Source organism: Oikopleura dioica, chromosome 2 (genome assembly GCF_907165135.1).
Source record: "Oikopleura dioica chromosome 2, OKI2018_I68_1.0, whole genome shotgun sequence".
NCBI lineage: Eukaryota > Metazoa > Chordata > Appendicularia > Copelata > Oikopleuridae > Oikopleura > Oikopleura dioica.
In genome coordinates this window covers 8,725,655-8,743,184 of record NC_137292.1, presented here as the reverse complement: position 1 = coordinate 8,743,184, position 17,530 = coordinate 8,725,655, and the positions used below count along the sequence as shown (strand labels likewise).

General features: G+C 40.0%; 4 protein-coding genes across 5 annotated transcripts; all 4 read right to left on the bottom strand.

Moving 5' to 3' along the window:
* Positions 1 to 941: 941 nt before the first annotated feature.
* LOC145696175 (uncharacterized) lies at positions 942 to 2,718 on the bottom strand. Its single transcript, XM_081773172.1, has 9 exons — positions 2,529 to 2,718; positions 2,253 to 2,309; positions 2,101 to 2,145; positions 1,938 to 2,041; positions 1,719 to 1,891; positions 1,522 to 1,676; positions 1,302 to 1,476; positions 1,112 to 1,254; positions 942 to 1,070 (listed from the first exon to the last, which is right to left on the bottom strand). The coding sequence occupies exons 1-9, from the start codon at positions 2,582 to 2,584 to the stop codon at positions 965 to 967; spliced, it is 1,014 nt and encodes a 337-aa protein (XP_081629298.1). The 5' UTR covers positions 2,585 to 2,718; the 3' UTR covers positions 942 to 964.
* A 510-nt stretch (positions 2,719 to 3,228) lies between these two features.
* Positions 3,229 to 5,316, bottom strand: LOC145698110 (chondroitin sulfate synthase 1-like). The gene is made up of 4 exons (XM_081775314.1): positions 4,815 to 5,316; positions 3,909 to 4,063; positions 3,577 to 3,838; positions 3,229 to 3,536 (listed from the first exon to the last, which is right to left on the bottom strand). The coding sequence occupies exons 1-4, from the start codon at positions 5,233 to 5,235 to the stop codon at positions 3,229 to 3,231; spliced, it is 1,146 nt and encodes a 381-aa protein (XP_081631440.1). The 5' UTR covers positions 5,236 to 5,316.
* A 391-nt stretch (positions 5,317 to 5,707) lies between these two features.
* Positions 5,708 to 9,729, bottom strand: LOC145696174 (uncharacterized). Of its 2 annotated transcripts, XM_081773170.1 has the most exons (12): positions 9,640 to 9,729; positions 8,520 to 8,610; positions 8,385 to 8,479; positions 8,233 to 8,341; positions 8,057 to 8,185; positions 7,760 to 7,825; positions 7,567 to 7,666; positions 7,142 to 7,464; positions 6,998 to 7,070; positions 6,846 to 6,951; positions 6,678 to 6,794; positions 5,708 to 6,130 (listed from the first exon to the last, which is right to left on the bottom strand). In XM_081773170.1, exons 2-12 carry the CDS (start codon positions 8,571 to 8,573, stop codon positions 5,971 to 5,973), a joined length of 1,332 nt encoding a protein of 443 aa, XP_081629296.1. In that variant the 5' UTR covers positions 8,574 to 8,610; positions 9,640 to 9,729; the 3' UTR covers positions 5,708 to 5,970. The 2 variants fall into 2 exon arrangements, with proteins under 2 accessions (XP_081629296.1, XP_081629297.1); XM_081773171.1 differs by lacking the exon at positions 9,640 to 9,729 and having other exon boundaries at positions 7,142 to 7,452; positions 8,520 to 8,742.
* Positions 9,730 to 13,160: 3,431 nt separating this feature from the next.
* On the bottom strand, positions 13,161 to 16,716 carry LOC145698109 (fibrinogen-like protein 1). The gene is made up of 10 exons (XM_081775313.1): positions 16,689 to 16,716; positions 16,547 to 16,643; positions 16,290 to 16,502; positions 15,919 to 16,227; positions 15,203 to 15,272; positions 15,075 to 15,107; positions 14,945 to 15,008; positions 13,613 to 13,682; positions 13,399 to 13,568; positions 13,161 to 13,354 (listed from the first exon to the last, which is right to left on the bottom strand). The coding sequence occupies exons 2-10, from the start codon at positions 16,578 to 16,580 to the stop codon at positions 13,295 to 13,297; spliced, it is 1,023 nt and encodes a 340-aa protein (XP_081631439.1). The 5' UTR covers positions 16,581 to 16,643; positions 16,689 to 16,716; the 3' UTR covers positions 13,161 to 13,294.
* Positions 16,717 to 17,530: the final 814 nt, after the last annotated feature.

The window sequence follows — 17,530 nt, the reverse complement described above, 5'->3', positions numbered from 1 at the left end:
TCAGATATCGGATAAATTGCTAATGGGAATATCTTCTGTAATTGGGGAAAAGGTGACTGATCATCAAACCATAAACTTGTTAAATTATTTTTAGAGCTCTCCAATTAAACCACCACCTGATCTTTAACCGAAAGAAGGTCTAGAACACGGTAGAAAATAAGGTCAGAAAAGAACCTGTATAAAGTATTGAGCCAATTAGCAGCTGATCAATCTTTCCTGTGCCATCTCGTAGTTCAGTTTGGTTCTTTCAAAAAGGGATTTCCGAAAGAAGAAACAAGAAATAAATCGATTCAAAGTCGATTCCAATAGTTCCTTTCCTTTCTCGATCGCGAACGGCGTAATCGAGTTCTGAAAATAACATAATTAGCGTCTTTTATGACATCATCGACTTTTGGTACCTTTTCTTTTATCGTCGAGGAGCTCTGCTTTCTGAGTTCTCGCTATTTCCTGCTGCCGGTCCATTTTGAGCTTTTCCAACTTTGATTCAATCTTCATCATCAAATTTCAAAGAAACAATTACCTTGCCAAGTTCTTCCGCTAGCGTTTCTGTTTCAAGCGTTAGCAACGCAACTTTCTGTGTCATATCCGAAAATGCATGAAGCCATTGCTCAGCCTAAAAACTAATGGTAACATTCTGGGGCTATCGAAGTACCTCTGGAACGATAATTCGCGGTTCTTTGAGTTCAGAGGGGGTAACGATGATTTTCCTCTTCTGAAGACTTTTCAACGAAATTCTCTCTTCATCTGCGCTCGCGGGACTTTCCATCGCCTAAGCTCACAATTCAGACCAAATGGGTGGTTCGCAGAGGAGAATCATCGATTGATCCCTTTTTAATCAAGTCTGACGCAAGTTTGCTTATTCAGAACGCGACTTCTCTTTAAAATTTATAATAACTTTGTTTATTCTTTCCTATTTACAGTGATACAGCTTTTTATACAGTGAGAAGATAGTTCGTAATTATTTTTATTGAGCGCCATCTATTTCCGCGCGTTTGATGACTTCGATATTGAATTTGTACGCGTATCGTTTGCCATGGAGCTTTGTCATTCGTCCTTTTTCGTAGTAATATCTATGCTCCAATTGATAAATGAAAACGGAGATGAATTTTACCTGAGAGCTCGGGAGAGCTTTCCATAGTTCATGTTTGGCTTTCCTTTCCGATCGCCCCAAAGTCTTGCAACTTCGTCCGGGTCGATCATGCGAAATTCACCTTCTCCACCTTCCCATGTGATGCAATGCTGATGCTTCGGTGTCTTAAATTTACAGTAAAAATATGCACAAATTATTTTTGAGGTTTTACCTTTAGCAGTTCAAGCAAAAACTGCCAAAGCTGAATTTGAGTAGAGCCCGGGTTGGCATAGATTGTGCAGAATTCCTCCCACTTCTTGTAAGGATTCTCCGTTGAGTAGGTTGATGCTCCATTGTATGATCCATCGCTGTCATTTTCATCCATGTAGCTCTTATCGTAAGGGTACCTGATTAAAGTTTTTTTATCAAAGGCTAGGAAGGACTTTTCTTACCTGTGATGTTGACCCGATGGGAAGTTTTGATGGAACTCTCTCATCCATCCTTCTTCGCGAATCGGAGGGGATGGGCTTTCTGGAGGCGTGCTCGAGTCTTCATGGGGATGAGGAAAGACAATCGTTTGGGTCGTTGTTGCGTAGGGATCCATTGGCTATAAAAGTACATGATATCTGTCACCAACAGCTTATCCTACCTGATGATATGCTTCCTCTTCCCATCCATGGAAAGAACCACCTCCCATCGAATGAACCTGCGGGAGGCCGACGTCGATTCCATGATCAAAATTTTGGTAGTTACTATATTGATGCTGCTCGTACGCTTGTTGCTGCTGCGCGAAATTTTCTTGGTACTCTTGGTACTGAGCTTCTGGGAGAAAAAATAAATTTCAGATAAAATTGGTAAATGACTGTACCTCTATTCACGAGTGGAGGATCGTTTCTGCCAGTTAGATCAACGATCCCATCATGTCCCCAGTTTTCGTACCCTTGATCATCGTAATAAGCTCCGTAGGCTTGGCTAAAATGAGGTTTTTAGTCGTTGAAATCAAGAAGGAGTATCTGAAAAACTTCTCTTACCGTTGATAATCTTCACCGTAGTAGTTTTCTTGTTGCCAGTAATCACTACAATTCATTGAGTGAGCTATCATTTGATTGATAATAACTGATTGTTTGCAGGACAAACAACTGCAGTTCGGGAAAAATGAAAACATGTTCTGTGTATCTCTTACGTTTGAGCTTGTGCGAGTGATTGCTGCTCATCCTCGGTGATTGACTCCAGAATCGTCCTAGAAAAAGTCAGTTAGCTCCATCATGTGGTAAAGTGCAGGTGCACCCGGCGAATCACGGAAGCAAACGCGTCAATTCTGGCAACTCTGGCCATGTTTTGGAATGCTATCAGTGCGATACTGCGCGCGCACTGGCGAACAACCCGCGCCTATTGCGATGATCAAGACTCAGACTTTTAATAAAGGTGAACACGAAATACAGATACGTAATAAAGTTACCTTTCTACTTTCGGACTATTGTGGTTATATAAGAAAAGAGGCTCAGCACTGTCCATTTCCTGTAGTCCGAGCGATTTCCTTTCTCGCCGTTGTAGTTTTGTTTCCTTATGCAAATTGAGGAAATAAGTATTTAAACTCTTCACTCTCTCTTTTTGAATTCAAGTGGTTGTTTCTGACGAAAAGTATGAGATTGAAATTTTCGAAGAGCGTAATTTCCATCGGGAATGAAGAAGAGGGCAGTCGCAACATTTTTCATTGTTATTTTAGCGGCATGCCTCCAGGAAGTTGGCCACGCCGCCGCAGGCGAGTGATGTGCGAGAAAACGGGTTGAGAAAACGAAATATCACTCGGATTACGAAACGCTAAACGGGGTGACAAAATCAGGATCAATTAGAGTTTTCCGTGTTTGCAATTTTATTGAAAAGCGATTTTTGAATGCTTCTTTTTGAGTTTAGCTTCTTCGAAGAGGGGAGATTGCTGGTACTTCCACTCTTCATAAAGCATCCCGTAGCTACAGTAGTGAGCCATTTTGACAGGAACGCACTCTTGAAAGAACTTGTTAACGAGATTCTTGCAATTTTTCGGGTGCCAAGGATGAATGAGGTTTTGATCCTTCACTCGTATCACTTTATTTGGATAACATAAAAAGATGAAATATCCTCCTAGGAGACATTCCGTAATCAAAGATATTGTAAGCTCACTATCTTATCGTTCCTTTGAGCTTAGCACTGATGACCGCTTCAGTGAATCTAAGATCTTCCTGTCCCCAAGAATTAATTGTCAAGTCGAAGCCATCGGTCTTCAGATAATCATGTTTAAAAATAAAAACCATTCCAGTCGAATATATCCGCCAGAATCCATTTGTTTCTGATACGCTTTGCTGGGCACGGCATTTTTGAGCGAAGATCGAAAAGAAAATTGGGAAATAAACTTGGCCAGGAACCGTCAACGTGATTCCCGATTCTAGTGTTTCTTGGCTAAGGATCATATCGATGTCGACGAAAAATACTAAATCGCTTATTTTGTAATATTCGGTAATTGAGCTTACACAGCGCGTTTCCATGGACGGCGTCTATCGCTTGGGCGATCCCCCGGCCTCTGGAAAAAGCACCGTCCACAACAACGAAGCGCACCACGTGGGGATCACCTTGATCCTTTTCCACTCGCTCAATTGCTGTAATTAATCGTTCCAACACTGTATCCGACGAGAAAAGAGCCACGACAAGCTCAATTTCTATTTTCATTTTTGCCCGAATTTGCAAAAATCGGTCGAGAAATTTTTCGAAAGAATCGAGTCTCCCTTTCCTCAGCTATTTAAAATCACCCGCTGAAGTAAAAGGCCAGTAAAAAGCTGTTTCCTAAGACGGGTGTTATCAAAACAAGCTTCTCGCCACTCATCTTTCTCAGCGAAATCGGGCTTCGTTCGTTGAAGATGATTTTGTCCAGAGATCTCTGAGCATAAGCAACTTTTAGCTCTGAAGTTCCAGGTCCAGTGTTCTTATCTTCTCGGTATCTAACAATATGTTCTACTCGATCTGAAAGAACTCTTGTGTTGAAGTTTTTGACTCTCAAATTTCCTTCTATTTTTTCTTCAAGAATATTTTTGACTGAATGCGGCTCATTTTTGACGATTTGAGCTAAGGACGGGTTGATTCGATATGTTTTGAAGCGATTCGTAAAAGTCCAGATTTCATCACTTCTGACTCTTTTTATCGGAGATTCTTCAATTGTCGAATTGATCGATGTCTTGAGATGGAGAATTCTAGCATTTAGAATTGCAATTTTCGATTGAAGAATGGCATGGTAAGTGTTGAATTGTCCAAGTGGGTCTTTATTTGCATGGAGAGTCAGTGCGTTTCGCTTTGTAGAAGGTCTAAGATCGTCTTGAAAACGGATATAAAATGCATTGTTCGTTCTTTATTTTTAGCTTTTTCTGCCCGTTGCTGGATGTATATTTCTTCCATAGGAGTTCTGAGCGTCGGTTCCACTCTTTTGCTTCACGTAGTGTTGGTAAAAATAGCTCTGCACATCCGTTGCTTTTGTGCACATTGTTTCAGCTGAGTGGTGGATTTAATTGCGCCTCACATGTGTTTTTGACAATGAGGAAGGAGATATAAATAAAGATAATTGAGATATAGAAATATTAAAATCCCTCTCCTAGTTGGTAAATGCACCGGCTTAGCTCTATGTCTTCGTGTTCTGTTACTGTTGTCGGTTTTGTATAAAAAGTTATTATGAATAACCCCTATCGATGATATGAGATTTGTTAGAACGACAGTATAAAACCCATGCGTATACTGTTTTGACACTCATTGATTCTTCCCCTCAGTTTGTCAAGTAATCCTTTCGACATTAGAACTCCTGGCCCACCCATGCAAAATGCAAAGCCTTCTTGAATAAAGTCCTCTTCATGTTTTCCAAAGCCAGGAGCTCCAATCAGGTAGGATTTTTCGTGGTCAAGTGAGAACAAAAACTGCTGAAGATTCGACCAGTTTATGACTATATCATCATCTGCTCGCAAATACCAATGGATGTCCTTTCTATTTTTGAGAATATACTGCAATGCGCGAAACGACTTCTTTTGTGGCGGATAGTCATGGTCGCTCACACCCGGTAGTTGAACAATATTCATTTTTGGACTCGTCGAATTCGCGAAAAAGACGATTTCAGCTTGATTTTTATCGACAGAGTTGTACCAAGTATCCATTATTGCCCGACCTCGGGTTTGAAGGAGCTCATCAGTGGAATAAATCCCAATCAAAACGCTTGCATTGTGCCTTAATTTTTCTGATCCAGAACCGGCAACTTTGTTTTCGCAAACAGATCGCTGTCTCTAAACAACAGATAATTCAAAGTATGATCTTTTCTAAAAAACACACAAAAAACATCTTCTACGAGATTAAATTTTAATCCCTTCCCCACCCGCCGGAAATATAATAATTACCTTGAGGAGAACATTTCCAATCTTATTGCCAAGTAAAATTCCTGAAAGCAGACTCAAGGTTGAATTTAATTTTGTATTTTTGAAAATAAACACTAGCCTATTAATAAATTGAGAAAGCTTTCTCTTATTCGTCTCATTGCAAATCTATACATCCTTCTTTTTTCTTCTCGGTTTACATAAGACTTGCCAAACAATTTTGCAAAAGGTCAAAGAATCGCGAGTTTAAATCACAAAATCAGCCTTTTCTATTTATTTTGTATTTAACATTTTTTACAAAAACATAAACTTCCATAAAAGAGGAAGGAAGAATAATAAATAGAAGGTAGTAGCACATCAAAAGAGAGATAGAAAAAGGGAGATTATTTGGTTTTGGTTGTTATAGATTTTTACAAGTTTACGAAAAGTTGACGTTGACGAGAACGGTGGTTGTTTTTTGCAGAGAGTAGCGGTCGCACTTTGAACAAGAAAGTTGAGTTGATAAATTAGCACATTAAATGGTTAGGAAGCCCAACTGGGGACGACTCCGTGGTCGAGGCGAGGTCGCTTCGCGCAGCCCAGCTCCATCAGATGCTGTGATTGGTGGTGCAGGGATTGGTGCTGGTGGTGGAAAGACGGGTGGAAGGACGATTGGAGGTGGTTACTTGCGATGGGCGAGTTTCTGAAGAAATTGATCAATTGAGAATTGATTTTTTTTGAAATAGGAAAAACGTGAATTGAAAAAATCCCGTGGTAACCGTTTTGGAAAGTCATATAGATGGAAACACGATCGGGAAATACGACGGTGAGACGGATATTTGCGTGAAAGACGTGAAATATTAAGTTTTCCGAGTCTAATTATACCACGCAAGATACCCCGCGAGATAAACAAGGGTTGACCTTGGCACAGGGGCGATTTAATATGACCGAAAAATATCGTCCGATTTTTTATTATTTTTAAAGAAATTCAATTCCGTTTTATTTTTATTTGAAAATATCTCACCCTTCTGTACACTAATGATGACTTTCGATGAAATAAAAAAGAATATGGCTACGGAAAAAATGATAAATCAAAAGTGGAAAGGTAGGGAGGGGTTATTCCCAAGCTCATCCAACACCAGTGGTGTGGAAAAAAGAGCAGCCGGACGTGGAGCCCATGATATAAAATTTGAACTTGGTGGTCGGTTAATTTTTGCGCAATTTAATTACCGCTTGGGAATGAGACTTACCCAGAATGGGTGATGCTCTGCGGGGACACTTGTTCATCACTTCCGTTGAGAGGGCTGCCCGGCTCCGCTTTGATGGTTGACTCGCCGTTGCCATTCATGCCGCTCATTTCGTCTTTCCTAAAACACCATGTGTTAATACTCATTCCAAGTTATATTTCCAAAACTTACATTACTGACAAAGGATGAAGAGGAGTTGGATGAGGCCAGGCCGAGCTAGTGAGTAAGGGAGAATTGAAGCCGATGTCGCCGAGGTGGGGTTGTCCGAGCATGTAATCTAAAGAAAAAGAATGAATTTGATGAAGAAAAACTATTGATTTTACCTGATCCGTATGTTGGTAGCACTTGAGAGTAGGGATTCTGGAGAGAGCTTTGGCCGACGAGAGATGGATTCAACTGAAGAGATAATTTAGACTCGGGTCTTTTTAACTGTCCTGTTATTATCAAAAACAGTAGTGGGGACTTACGGTGGGAGCGTGTGACGATGCGGGAATGTGAACACGTAAGTCCGGTCGAGATCGCATTGGCGACTTTCGTCTGAGTTGTTCCTGCACATCCTGTGGTGATCCGTTTGCCTGTCCGTTCGTTACTGTAGCTTGTCCGTTGCCGATTGCGTTGTTCTGTCCGATGATCGAGGTCATTTGTCCGTTGTTTGCCGCGTGCCGTTGTCCGTTTTGCTGGTTGTCCTTTGATGAGTCTTTGTTCGAGTCCAAGTCCGTGTAGGTCGAGCTCAATGCGCTGCCTGTATCTGCGCCAGTGCTGACCATGCCAGAATCATCTGAAAAAATGACTAATTAGTTGAGTAAAGAAGTTCTAAAATTGGAAAGCACCCGGCACCGAGCCGTCTTTTTCAAGAAATGAAAAAGGAAAACGAAAGGGAAAGGAGACTTACTTGCTGGTTGGGATGGGCTGGAAGAAGAGTTGGACGGAGGAGAAACAGAGTGACGGCCGTTGAGAGAGAGCATCTTTTGCTGATCCATTTGGTGCTGAGCCTGAAAATGTAGAAATTAATGAAAGCGTCTAAGTGGCCAAGTGCGCCTTGAGATGGCCTTATTTTGGGCAAAATTGAGCTGCCGAGTACTCACATGTAACAAGCTGTTGGGTAAATAGGAGAGCGGCGGCTGCTGGTAGAGATGCTGAGGGTTCACCGCCTAAAAGAATGAAATAATAATTCAGTGGGTGGTCCAGAGAGCGTGTTCTGCTCATCGGAAATTAGCACTTCCGAATTTCCCATCATTGCGGAAGCGGGAAATTATGTATAAACCACTGACGGCTGTGTGTGTTACTTAGCCCCCTTGCTTTTTGAAAAACACGGAAGTCGGGGCCTGTTGATACGAAAATTAAAATTTCAGGATTTTGAGCATTTTGTTTTCATTTCTTACCATGTGATCGAGTGCAGGAGCGGAGCCGTAGGCATCGGTGTTGGAGATTTTGGAGTACTTGTTCGAGTCGTACGAGTCCTGGAGCAAGTCGGGGGAGTCACAACTCTTGTGCTCTTTCTTGTGAAGCATCTGAGGAAGGTAAGTTTTAGAACGGATCGTGAAAGAGAAGGACTTACATCGACGATGTCGGAATTGGTTCGAGATTCGTGTGGGTCGGAATACTCAGTGTACTTGAGCAAGACTTTGTCCATGTCCGTGCTGGCGTATTGAAACAGCTTGTTTGAGCTACAAAGAAAAGTTATAGCAAGGTCGGGGAGAGTCTTTGTACCTGTTGAAGATGATGAGAGCGATTTCGCAATCGCACAGGACCGAGAGCTCATATGCTTTCTTCATGAGTCCGAATTTACGTTTTGTAAATGTCACCTGAAAAATGTTAAGAAGGGGGAAGATTATTTCTTACTACCTGTCGGTTGCGCTCATCGGCGATTCTTGATATCTGGATTTTCTTTCTTCCCATGTTTTCTTCGCTGTCTTTTCTTTAGGTTTCTTGAGCTCTGAAAATTGACTTGACTCTCTTGCTGTTTTTCTTTAAGCTTTTAGTGTTATTCAATTTCACGTTCGAAAAAGGGATGCTTTTGGCTATTTTTGGGTATTTTGATTTGTGTTAAAATACGAGAGGAGAGAGGTGTTTTATAGAATCCTGCTGGAAACATGGAGAGGGGAAGCGGAAAGACGGCGAGCGCGTTTGGCGCCACCGCATTCAAGGGGGCGCAAATGGGTCCAAGCCAGGGCCAGCGCTAACCAATCCCCATCGCCCATGGTGCTACAACCCGGTCAGAAGAACCTGCTGAGGGGGGAAAGCTTATCACTGTATATTCGTGGATAACTACTGATTATCTTCTAATAAAAAATGGGTCTTCAAAGGTAAAACATTATTTATGATAAAGATATTGCACATGAATCACATGATTCTTTGAAATTAAAACTCTAAAATGTCGACTAAAAGGGTTTTGAATAATATTTAGAAGAAAGATCAGTTTAGAAAATGTCAAATACAATTTCAATCAAGAAAAGTTTTATATATTTTTTCATAAAAATGCGCATCTGGTTTCTCACAATCTGTTGAGCCTCCCTTACTCCTGATAAAAATCTAAAACCAGCTGGTCGCTCTCCCCCATCTGTAAAGTCACAATCTTCTCACCCATCTTTCATTACATTTTCTAATATCAATTCTAAGTAATTTCCGCTTGTCCTAATCAAAAACCCTCGCGCCGGAAGTCCGCTACAGTTTTCTATTTTTAGCTTCGCGTGAGCCCCTCTCCTAATCCCAAGGCACTTCTATAAGCTCCCGAGAGAAACAACCGTGAGAAGCTTGTTTTGTTCACAAAATGAGGTGATAAATTGAGGGACAAGAAGAATTTTACAGGACTAGAGGTCAGGATTGACGGATTAAGAAAATTTTAATGAGCCTTATTCTTTAAAAAAGCTATGAAAAATAATGTCCTGTCCGAAAAAATTAAGAAAATTTTGGACTCTCCGATAATTTTTCGGTTTTCCTTGATATCACTTCCTATCAAATTTACCTGATGATAAAGGGCGCGGGTAAAAGCTCTTATAAGAAAATTTTTATTGTTGAAGGTCTTTGCTCAAGTGGCTAGTCAGACGCACTTTTGGCAGATGGCTGCTTCTCCAGAAAGGTGGCTGGAGAAAGAAGCTGGTGCTTGGTGCGAGCACCACCGAACCAAAACAAGCGTAATTCTGCGCCTAGCGCCAAATCCCTTGTTCCGGGCTTTATATAACTTTAAAATCATCACACTTTATAACTAGCTGCTCAGCCAAGAATCTCAAAAGCTCCTTATTTCCTCAAAATACTGTTTACTAGAATTCGCGCGAAAATCACGAAAATCAAAAGGCCCAGCGCGTTTTGCGCAAAATTTGGTTTTACACCAGAAAGGATTTATTTTGAACACGATTTTGGAAAAGTTTTCAAAACGCGAAAAACCTTTCATTACGAGGCGAGGCGAAAACAATTAGACAAGAAATGGGACTATCCTTGTTCGCTAGACAAATAAGTCCCATTTGAAAAATAATGATTTTAAGCTAAGCCTGGTCGTAATAAGTAAATAATATTCTTCTTTTTGTCTGTGTGAGTTTTCAGATAAGATTTATGACATGTATCGTAAAAGAAGAATACCCGTTGGAGTCATCCATTTCATTATATGTCTCGTTCCTGTTTCCGGAACGTTTCATTCTTACATTTTCGCTTTATAAATCAACACTCAGCAAGAGTGCCTCAGATTCGTCAGCTGACCATCTGAGCATAATGCCTTGTATCATCCGGCCGAAGCTTGTAAAAATCATAAATCGTGAACCTTATTTCCGCTACTAAACAGGCCCACCTTCGATTAATAAAAACAACAAAAATCAACAACAATCTTAATTATTAAACATCGATATTTAGGCCCCCTTTAAATTGAAAAGTGAAAACCTTAATTGTCCCAATTCCCGCGTGCCTTATCAGTACGACCCCTTATCAGCTCTAGGCTTTTGTGTAATCGGCGGTGCGCGCAACTTACCAACTTACAAGTGTGCCCTGTTTCCGAGAGCTCAAAAAGCCAGGGCAAATGATAGACAAGAGAGAAAATACTGATATGCTCTTTTTTGCACCTTTTTTCTTTATCACTTTCTTTAAGATTTTAAGTGCCTCAGTGTTGTTCTTTGATTGAATTTTTCTTACAAAGATGATAGCTAAGAGATGAAACACTTTATATTCAGGGAAAAATATTTAAATTCATCAATGAAAAGCCTCAAACCTTGAATTAATTCTTTGTCGAAGAAAATCTCTCTGTATAAACTTCTTTCTTATTTTGTATTCCTGTAGATAACACAATCTATATATTTTTCTCTCTCTCCCTCTTCCGGTAGTTAGTTATCGCTGGCTATCTCTTATGCTGAGGTGTGTAGTAGTTTGAGTTAACTTGTAACGACAAAATCAGACCCAGGAGCCATAAACTCGCTTCAAAAATGTAATTACGAATTCTGAGTTGAAAGACCGCTACTCAACCTGAACTGCTACACAACACGCAATCGTAATCTAATTGTTTCCACGAACCGGAACTCCGCTTTTTTCCTAGACAAGAAGAAAAAAAACAGCCGGACACTTTTTCTCCTGCTTTAAATTAATAATTCACCAAGATAAATTGCCATAAAAGCTTTCAAAACCTTCAATTTTTCAACATATTTGCTTAGTAAGAACGATTATAATTCGGGCTGCCCCTAACCCTAACCCTAACCAATGGCCCATTGGCAATGGGCTTTGCCCGCATAGCTTCCCGCTTCGTTAGAGGCCCTACCTAAGGCCTAAACCTAAGAGCTTCGCTCCCCTGGCCCTATATAAGGTGCGTCCCTTTTTTGATAATAAAGAACATTTCCAGGCTTATTGACCAGTTTTCAGACAATTATTGATTGTATAAAAGATACGTACGAAGGGGATTATGAGGTCTCGACCTCTGAGTCGCTGGATGACATTTTAAAATGGATAATTATGAGTGGCAACGCTGCCGATAATTGACACTTTTGGACAGATCGTCAATCGAACTTGATTTACAGAAGCGAGTTAAATATAAATTAAAGAAACTGATCCGCCCGGATTTAAAAATAACGCCGGACAAAATGATGCCTTGCTGGAACGGACAGATTTTCTTTTTTTAAAAACTTCCAGATTCCAGATTCAAAATAGGACGATATTTTTAATCCCAGAGTTAATCTGATACTCGGAGAACGTCAGAACATCTTTTTAACGCGATAAACAACGTTTCATCGTTAATAAATCATCGATTCTAGCAGTCAATAAAGCAAACTGCTGAAAAAGTTCTTATCACATTTAAAATGCGTCATCTTGCGCTCCTGCTGAGCTTATCGCAAGTTGAAATTATCTCCTTGAAAAAATGGATATTTTGGTGTTCCGATTCTGCTCGAAAAATGTCATTATCAGTTCAAATTAAATCATAATCATTTTTCTACCGATAAAATTCCTTTCAAATGTCAACCTAGGAATTCCCATCCAGCGATTTTAACCCCTGTTGAGACCCTTAAGTCCGAGCATGATCCCTTGACATTTTGTCTGACTGACAAACTCGAAGGATCAAGAACTGCGCCTGATTTTATGAAATCGTCCTTTATTCCGAATTTTCAGATAAAAATAGAACATTCTTGCCGGCTTTTTTTGATAAATTCTTACGTTGCAAATTGCAATTGTAGATAGGATTATGTACACATGCTCCTTTCTTTTGATTATTCGGAAAAGGTGACAAGTTTAGCGCAAAATATCTTTGAGTAAAAAACAAATTGCAAATCACTTGTATCTCACCTAAAAATAGACCACCTGTTGTTCGTAAATACGCGTGAAAAAAAGCGTAAATGATCTTTTCATTAATTTAAATTACGGGTAAAAAAGTGCGTTGCCAGCAAATTATGGAGGTCTCTAAGGGTTAAGGGATCGAGATTATTGTGATAATTTCGAACGTGAAAAGCGTTGGGTACACCCTTAACGATTCCTTCTCATGGGTTGCGTGTGAAAAGTTTGTGCCCTTGGATTTGCGCGCGTGTTGGCTGGTGGGTTTAAAAATACCCCTCCTGGCTATTTTTAGGGTTCTCGGGGTCCTAGCCTCGAGGCTTGTGGGTCCACTCACGTGTTTTGTCTCTTTCTCACTTTTTTTCAAAATGCCACAAGAAGCAAAGCACGCTTCAAGCAGGGGAGGGTAGCGATCGTGCCCATCACCTGGTCCCAGTAGTGCAAAGTCTGCGCGAGCTTGTACTTTATTTCGCTGATAACAGAAGAGGAAGTGACGAGACGCAAAAAATACCCTCCCCGTACAGTACCTAGGAAACTTTGGACTCAGTATTTTTGACAGTTGAAAGTTCAATAAGAGGTTTTCTTTTCAAAATAATCAAAAAATCAAATTTTTAGCCTTTTCTCGAAGAACCTTTTCTTACCTGAATATGACCTAAATCCTAATCACTCTCGTCAGCTGTCGGAACTATTTTTGGAACACTCTCTTTCTCAAAAAAAAGTATGAAGAGAACGTGTTCGAAAGGAAACCATCGTCTGACTTTTTTGTTTGCTCTCTGACGGAAGGTCCCTTTCTGACGCGTTTCTCAGATGATTTTTTCTTTCGTTCGTATGCTTTTTGTATTTACAGAGAAGGTTCTTGTACATAAAGGAAGAGATTCTCTTTTCTATGCGTTTTTCATTGCCGCTGACTTGAAATCTTCTGGTCGAACTTTCATGTCGATGTACTAAAATTACTTTGTCAAAACCCGGTTGCTCATGAGATTCTTACAGTAAAGACCATGTATTTCCCTTCCAGCTTGTTTGGCCATCGACCCCAGTAAATTCCATCCCTCATTTTGTTTTCATACGGCTCGTGGTAGAATTTCCCATTGAGATTGGCAGCGAAGCACTTGTCAAACCACCAGCCATTTTTGTAGTGCGATGCGCAATTTCCCTTCTCTGAGAAATAATTGCTTCGGTTGGGTTAAAAATAATATCTCCACCGTAATTGTCGTTGTCGCTATCGAATGTAGTGAAGTTCTTCTGATTATGGTCGAATGCGGACGAGTATTGCTATTTTGGGGCTTTTGCTCTATTGTTTTAAAATTTAATCGCAAATAAAATTAAAAAAGATGAGCAAAATTGAATTGAAAATAGATTGAGCCGTTCCAGAGAGTCCTGAACTGTGCCAGAGTATTTTCCCCAAACCATTAGCTTTTTCGTGGATCTAACAATAATAAAAACCCAAAACCCCAACCCCAACCCCAACCCTAACCCTAACCCTAACCCAACCTTAAGGGGTCCTCCCCCGGAATTTCAAATCTTAATAACGGGTCCCTTTGTCGCATATTTAGATTCCTCGTTATCTGAGGATCATTTTTATGTATTATAGTACCCCCTAACAAACATCTTAACCCGAAATTTTGCCCTTCGAAAATTGCAAAAATGCATGTAAATTGTACTTAGTGTGAAAATCGTATTTTTTTCGACTTTTCAATGTCATCGAAAATAGACAAATAAGGGGTCTATAGAAAGCTTAGAATGTACTGATTAAGAATATAATGACCGCACAAAATTTTTCGGCCGTTATTTGCCGCTAGAGAGCAATTTAATGCCGAAAATTGGCATAAATGGACTTGAAAAGTTTTTCATGGGAAAAAAATTTTATAACTTGATTAATCATGCTAAAGCTACTTGCAACTGTAGATTAGCGTCCATTCTTCTTGATCCTCTAGTTTTTAGAGCAAAGCAAAAGCCCAATAAAAAGTTATTTCGCGTTGAAAATACCCCTAAAAGGCGTTTTTCAAAAATTCGAATTTTTCAAGAGCCCCTGAGTGCATGTTTGACATTTCAAAATGAGTAAAGCTACTTGCGAATTGCAATGAAGGTATAAACTTCTATATGCAATTTGAATTATATTAATCCATAAGGCCAAACGAAAGTTATTTCAAGTGAAAGTTGCCGATTCCGGGGGTTAGGGTTAGGGACCCTAACCCTGACCCGAACCCAACCCCATTTTAAGAGATTCCATATTCCCCTGAAGAGTCATCCCTTTTTTAATAAGAAGAATGATTTTTACGATCAATTATAAATTCCCGTTGAGAATTACCCTGGAAGTTCCAGTTATCAATTAGATCTAGTCAACGATGATAAGCGAGTTTTTCCCCTTTTTCGGAAAAGCGCGCGCTTTATTTTCCACGATGACGCGAAAAGTTTAATTTTTCCACCTCGTGGCAGCCGACAGAAATAAGCGATCAACTTACGTACACTTGACGAAAAAGGCTATTCTGACTATTCACGCACGTGATTTCGTATTTTTCCCTTTAGAACCGCGCCTGATAGAACATTTTCTCCGAGTTGATTCGGACGCGCGCGTACTCGGCGTAGCGTGAGTTTCCTGTACAAATGGTTCATTACTGTCATTTCAAAAATGGAAAAAAGAAGGTCATGATTGGAACCGTTTCTAAGAAATCCGTGAGGTCTATTCTCAGCGTCGATCTAAACTTATTATTAGACGTTGAAACTTTCAACCAGACAGTATTAATAGAAGCCAACTAAAACGATACTTTCACGTTCAAAAAAGACTTGATTACTTTTCCTGGCGAGTCAGTCTGTACATGTTCTCCAGGCCAAGCCAGTGATCTCCTTCGATATCACCGAATCTTCACAAGGTCAGAAAATGCTTTCACACTCAGAAAAGGCATGATCGTTTTCAAGGCTTAACATAGTGATCCCCTTAATATTAAAGTTGAAGAACTGTAGTTAAACGTCTCTTGTTTCGTTCATTAAAAACAAAATCAAGAAATTATTGGTCAAATTCGTCACATGAGGAGTTATTTAGATGAAAAATCTTGAGATCCGTGTCATAACCCTAACCCTAACTTATAGTTCGGGCATTCAATTTTTACTCTTTTGTTAGAGAAAAAAGTTATTGTATTGAGTCTCGGAGGAAGAAATGTTTAAATCAGTTTATTGCCGCTTTACATTTTCACGTGAAAAGTGGGATCAGCAAATCATTTGAATATCAATCTCGATGCAAAATAAACGCTCGACCAAAAATAGCAACCACTTCGTCATTCCGGCGCGAATCGATGGAAATATATTTAACATGCTCATAACTATTTATCCTCGATCTATTTGTGAATATCTAGGGCACTGAGGACAAAAGTAGAAATTTTTCACTGTCTAATTTTTGGCAATGACGCAATTCCGGAGAATTATTTTTAAATCACTACGTAGCAGCAACAATTTAAAGAGAAATTGCGTTACTTTCATTCAAGCAACAGTACCGACCTTTTCGACCTTTTCCCATTTTTGTAATCAGCCCAAGGTCGGTTAAAATCGACGGAGCCATTGACTCTTCGCTGAATTGTTGTCCACCCTCCACCATCAGTATCCATGTCACAGAAGACTTCGATTACTTTGTAAACTGCCAGTTTGATTCGATAAACTCCGGATTTTGTGAAGCCAGCTCTGTGGTACTCTGCGCAATCGCTGAGGCAGTCTTCGTTGCAGATTTTTTCTAGGGATTTGGTTGGTGGTGGACTGGGTTTGATTGATTTGAGTTCTGGGTCTTTATTGTCGGCGACATTGGTTGATACGTCTACTGGGGCATTGTCTTATCTCGAGTTGTCGACTTTCGATATCAAAAAATTTTTTAAAAATTATGAGAACCCGGACCTATGGAAGTACCGTGATCGTCAAAAGCATCATCATCAGCTGTAATTACAGAAGCCGTGGATGAATCCGTACTGGGAGTGCTAGTTGATGCCGGACTTGAAACTGAGCTCGGAGTCGAACTGGTCTTAGTTGTTGTTGGAGACTGTGTCGTGACTGTTTGCGCTTGTGAGGTACTTGAGGTTGAGTCACTGTCTTGCATCAAGGATGAGTCGTCTATGTCTTCAGTTACGCTTTTTACTTTTAAAATGAAAGATCACCTGGCAGTTGGAGACCTAGAAGACTTGCAATCATATCATTCGTGATTGGGATTTCCTCGCAACACTGATAACACTTGAGAATCGAAGCGCCAGAATTCTAAAATTAACGACTGTTTATCATTAAAATATGCAATAAAGTTACCTCGTTGTCAATTTTCACTTGAGCTTGCTTTCATTCAATTATCAAGCAAATTAATTTAAAGGCACAATTATTGAAGAAGACTTCGAAATAGTCTTGATAACTTTGACTGAGATGGTGAGGAGTACTTCAGAGGCTGGCTAGAACTTGGATTAACTGGTGTTGGCTCAGGACAGGACTGAGTTCATTTCGGGTTTAATAGCCGTTTCATAATAAGAAGACAAATAAATATGTTCCATTTGAAGCTCATATGAGAAACCCTTATGTATAATTCTGGCTCGAAATCTTCTCATGAAAGTCATCAAGGTATTTCTGAAAGTCGCGTGTGACCATGTCAATCATCGAGGTCATCGAAACCAACGATTTAGCTAAAACAAACACTCATTGATTGGCTCTAATTAATTGAATAACCTAGTAGCGTACTGTCGTTTCCAAATTTACCAACTTTCTTTTGGCTTTATTTTTCACGAAAACAAACTCGATTCAACTCAATTTAAGCCATTCTCTGAATCAACCAACGAATTTTTCAGCTCAAACTGAAATGTCTCCATTGATTCTTTAAACTCCTCCTCTAAGTTTTTTCTCTTTTCTCTGACTTCTTCCGTGAACGAGTTCTTGATTGATTCTTTGATTTCTTCGGACGATTTTTCCGATTGTTTCCGGCTTTCGTCGATGCTTTTTCGCAGCTCTATGATTTCAAAACGCAGCCGCTTTCGATCGTTATCCGCGAGCTTGAATTTTTCTCTGAATCTGACGAGTTCTCTTTGCAATTTTTCATTCCCTGGTATTTTTATCGAAAGAGCTGGCATCGAAACACTAATTTCATTTTCATCGTAATCGCCGCT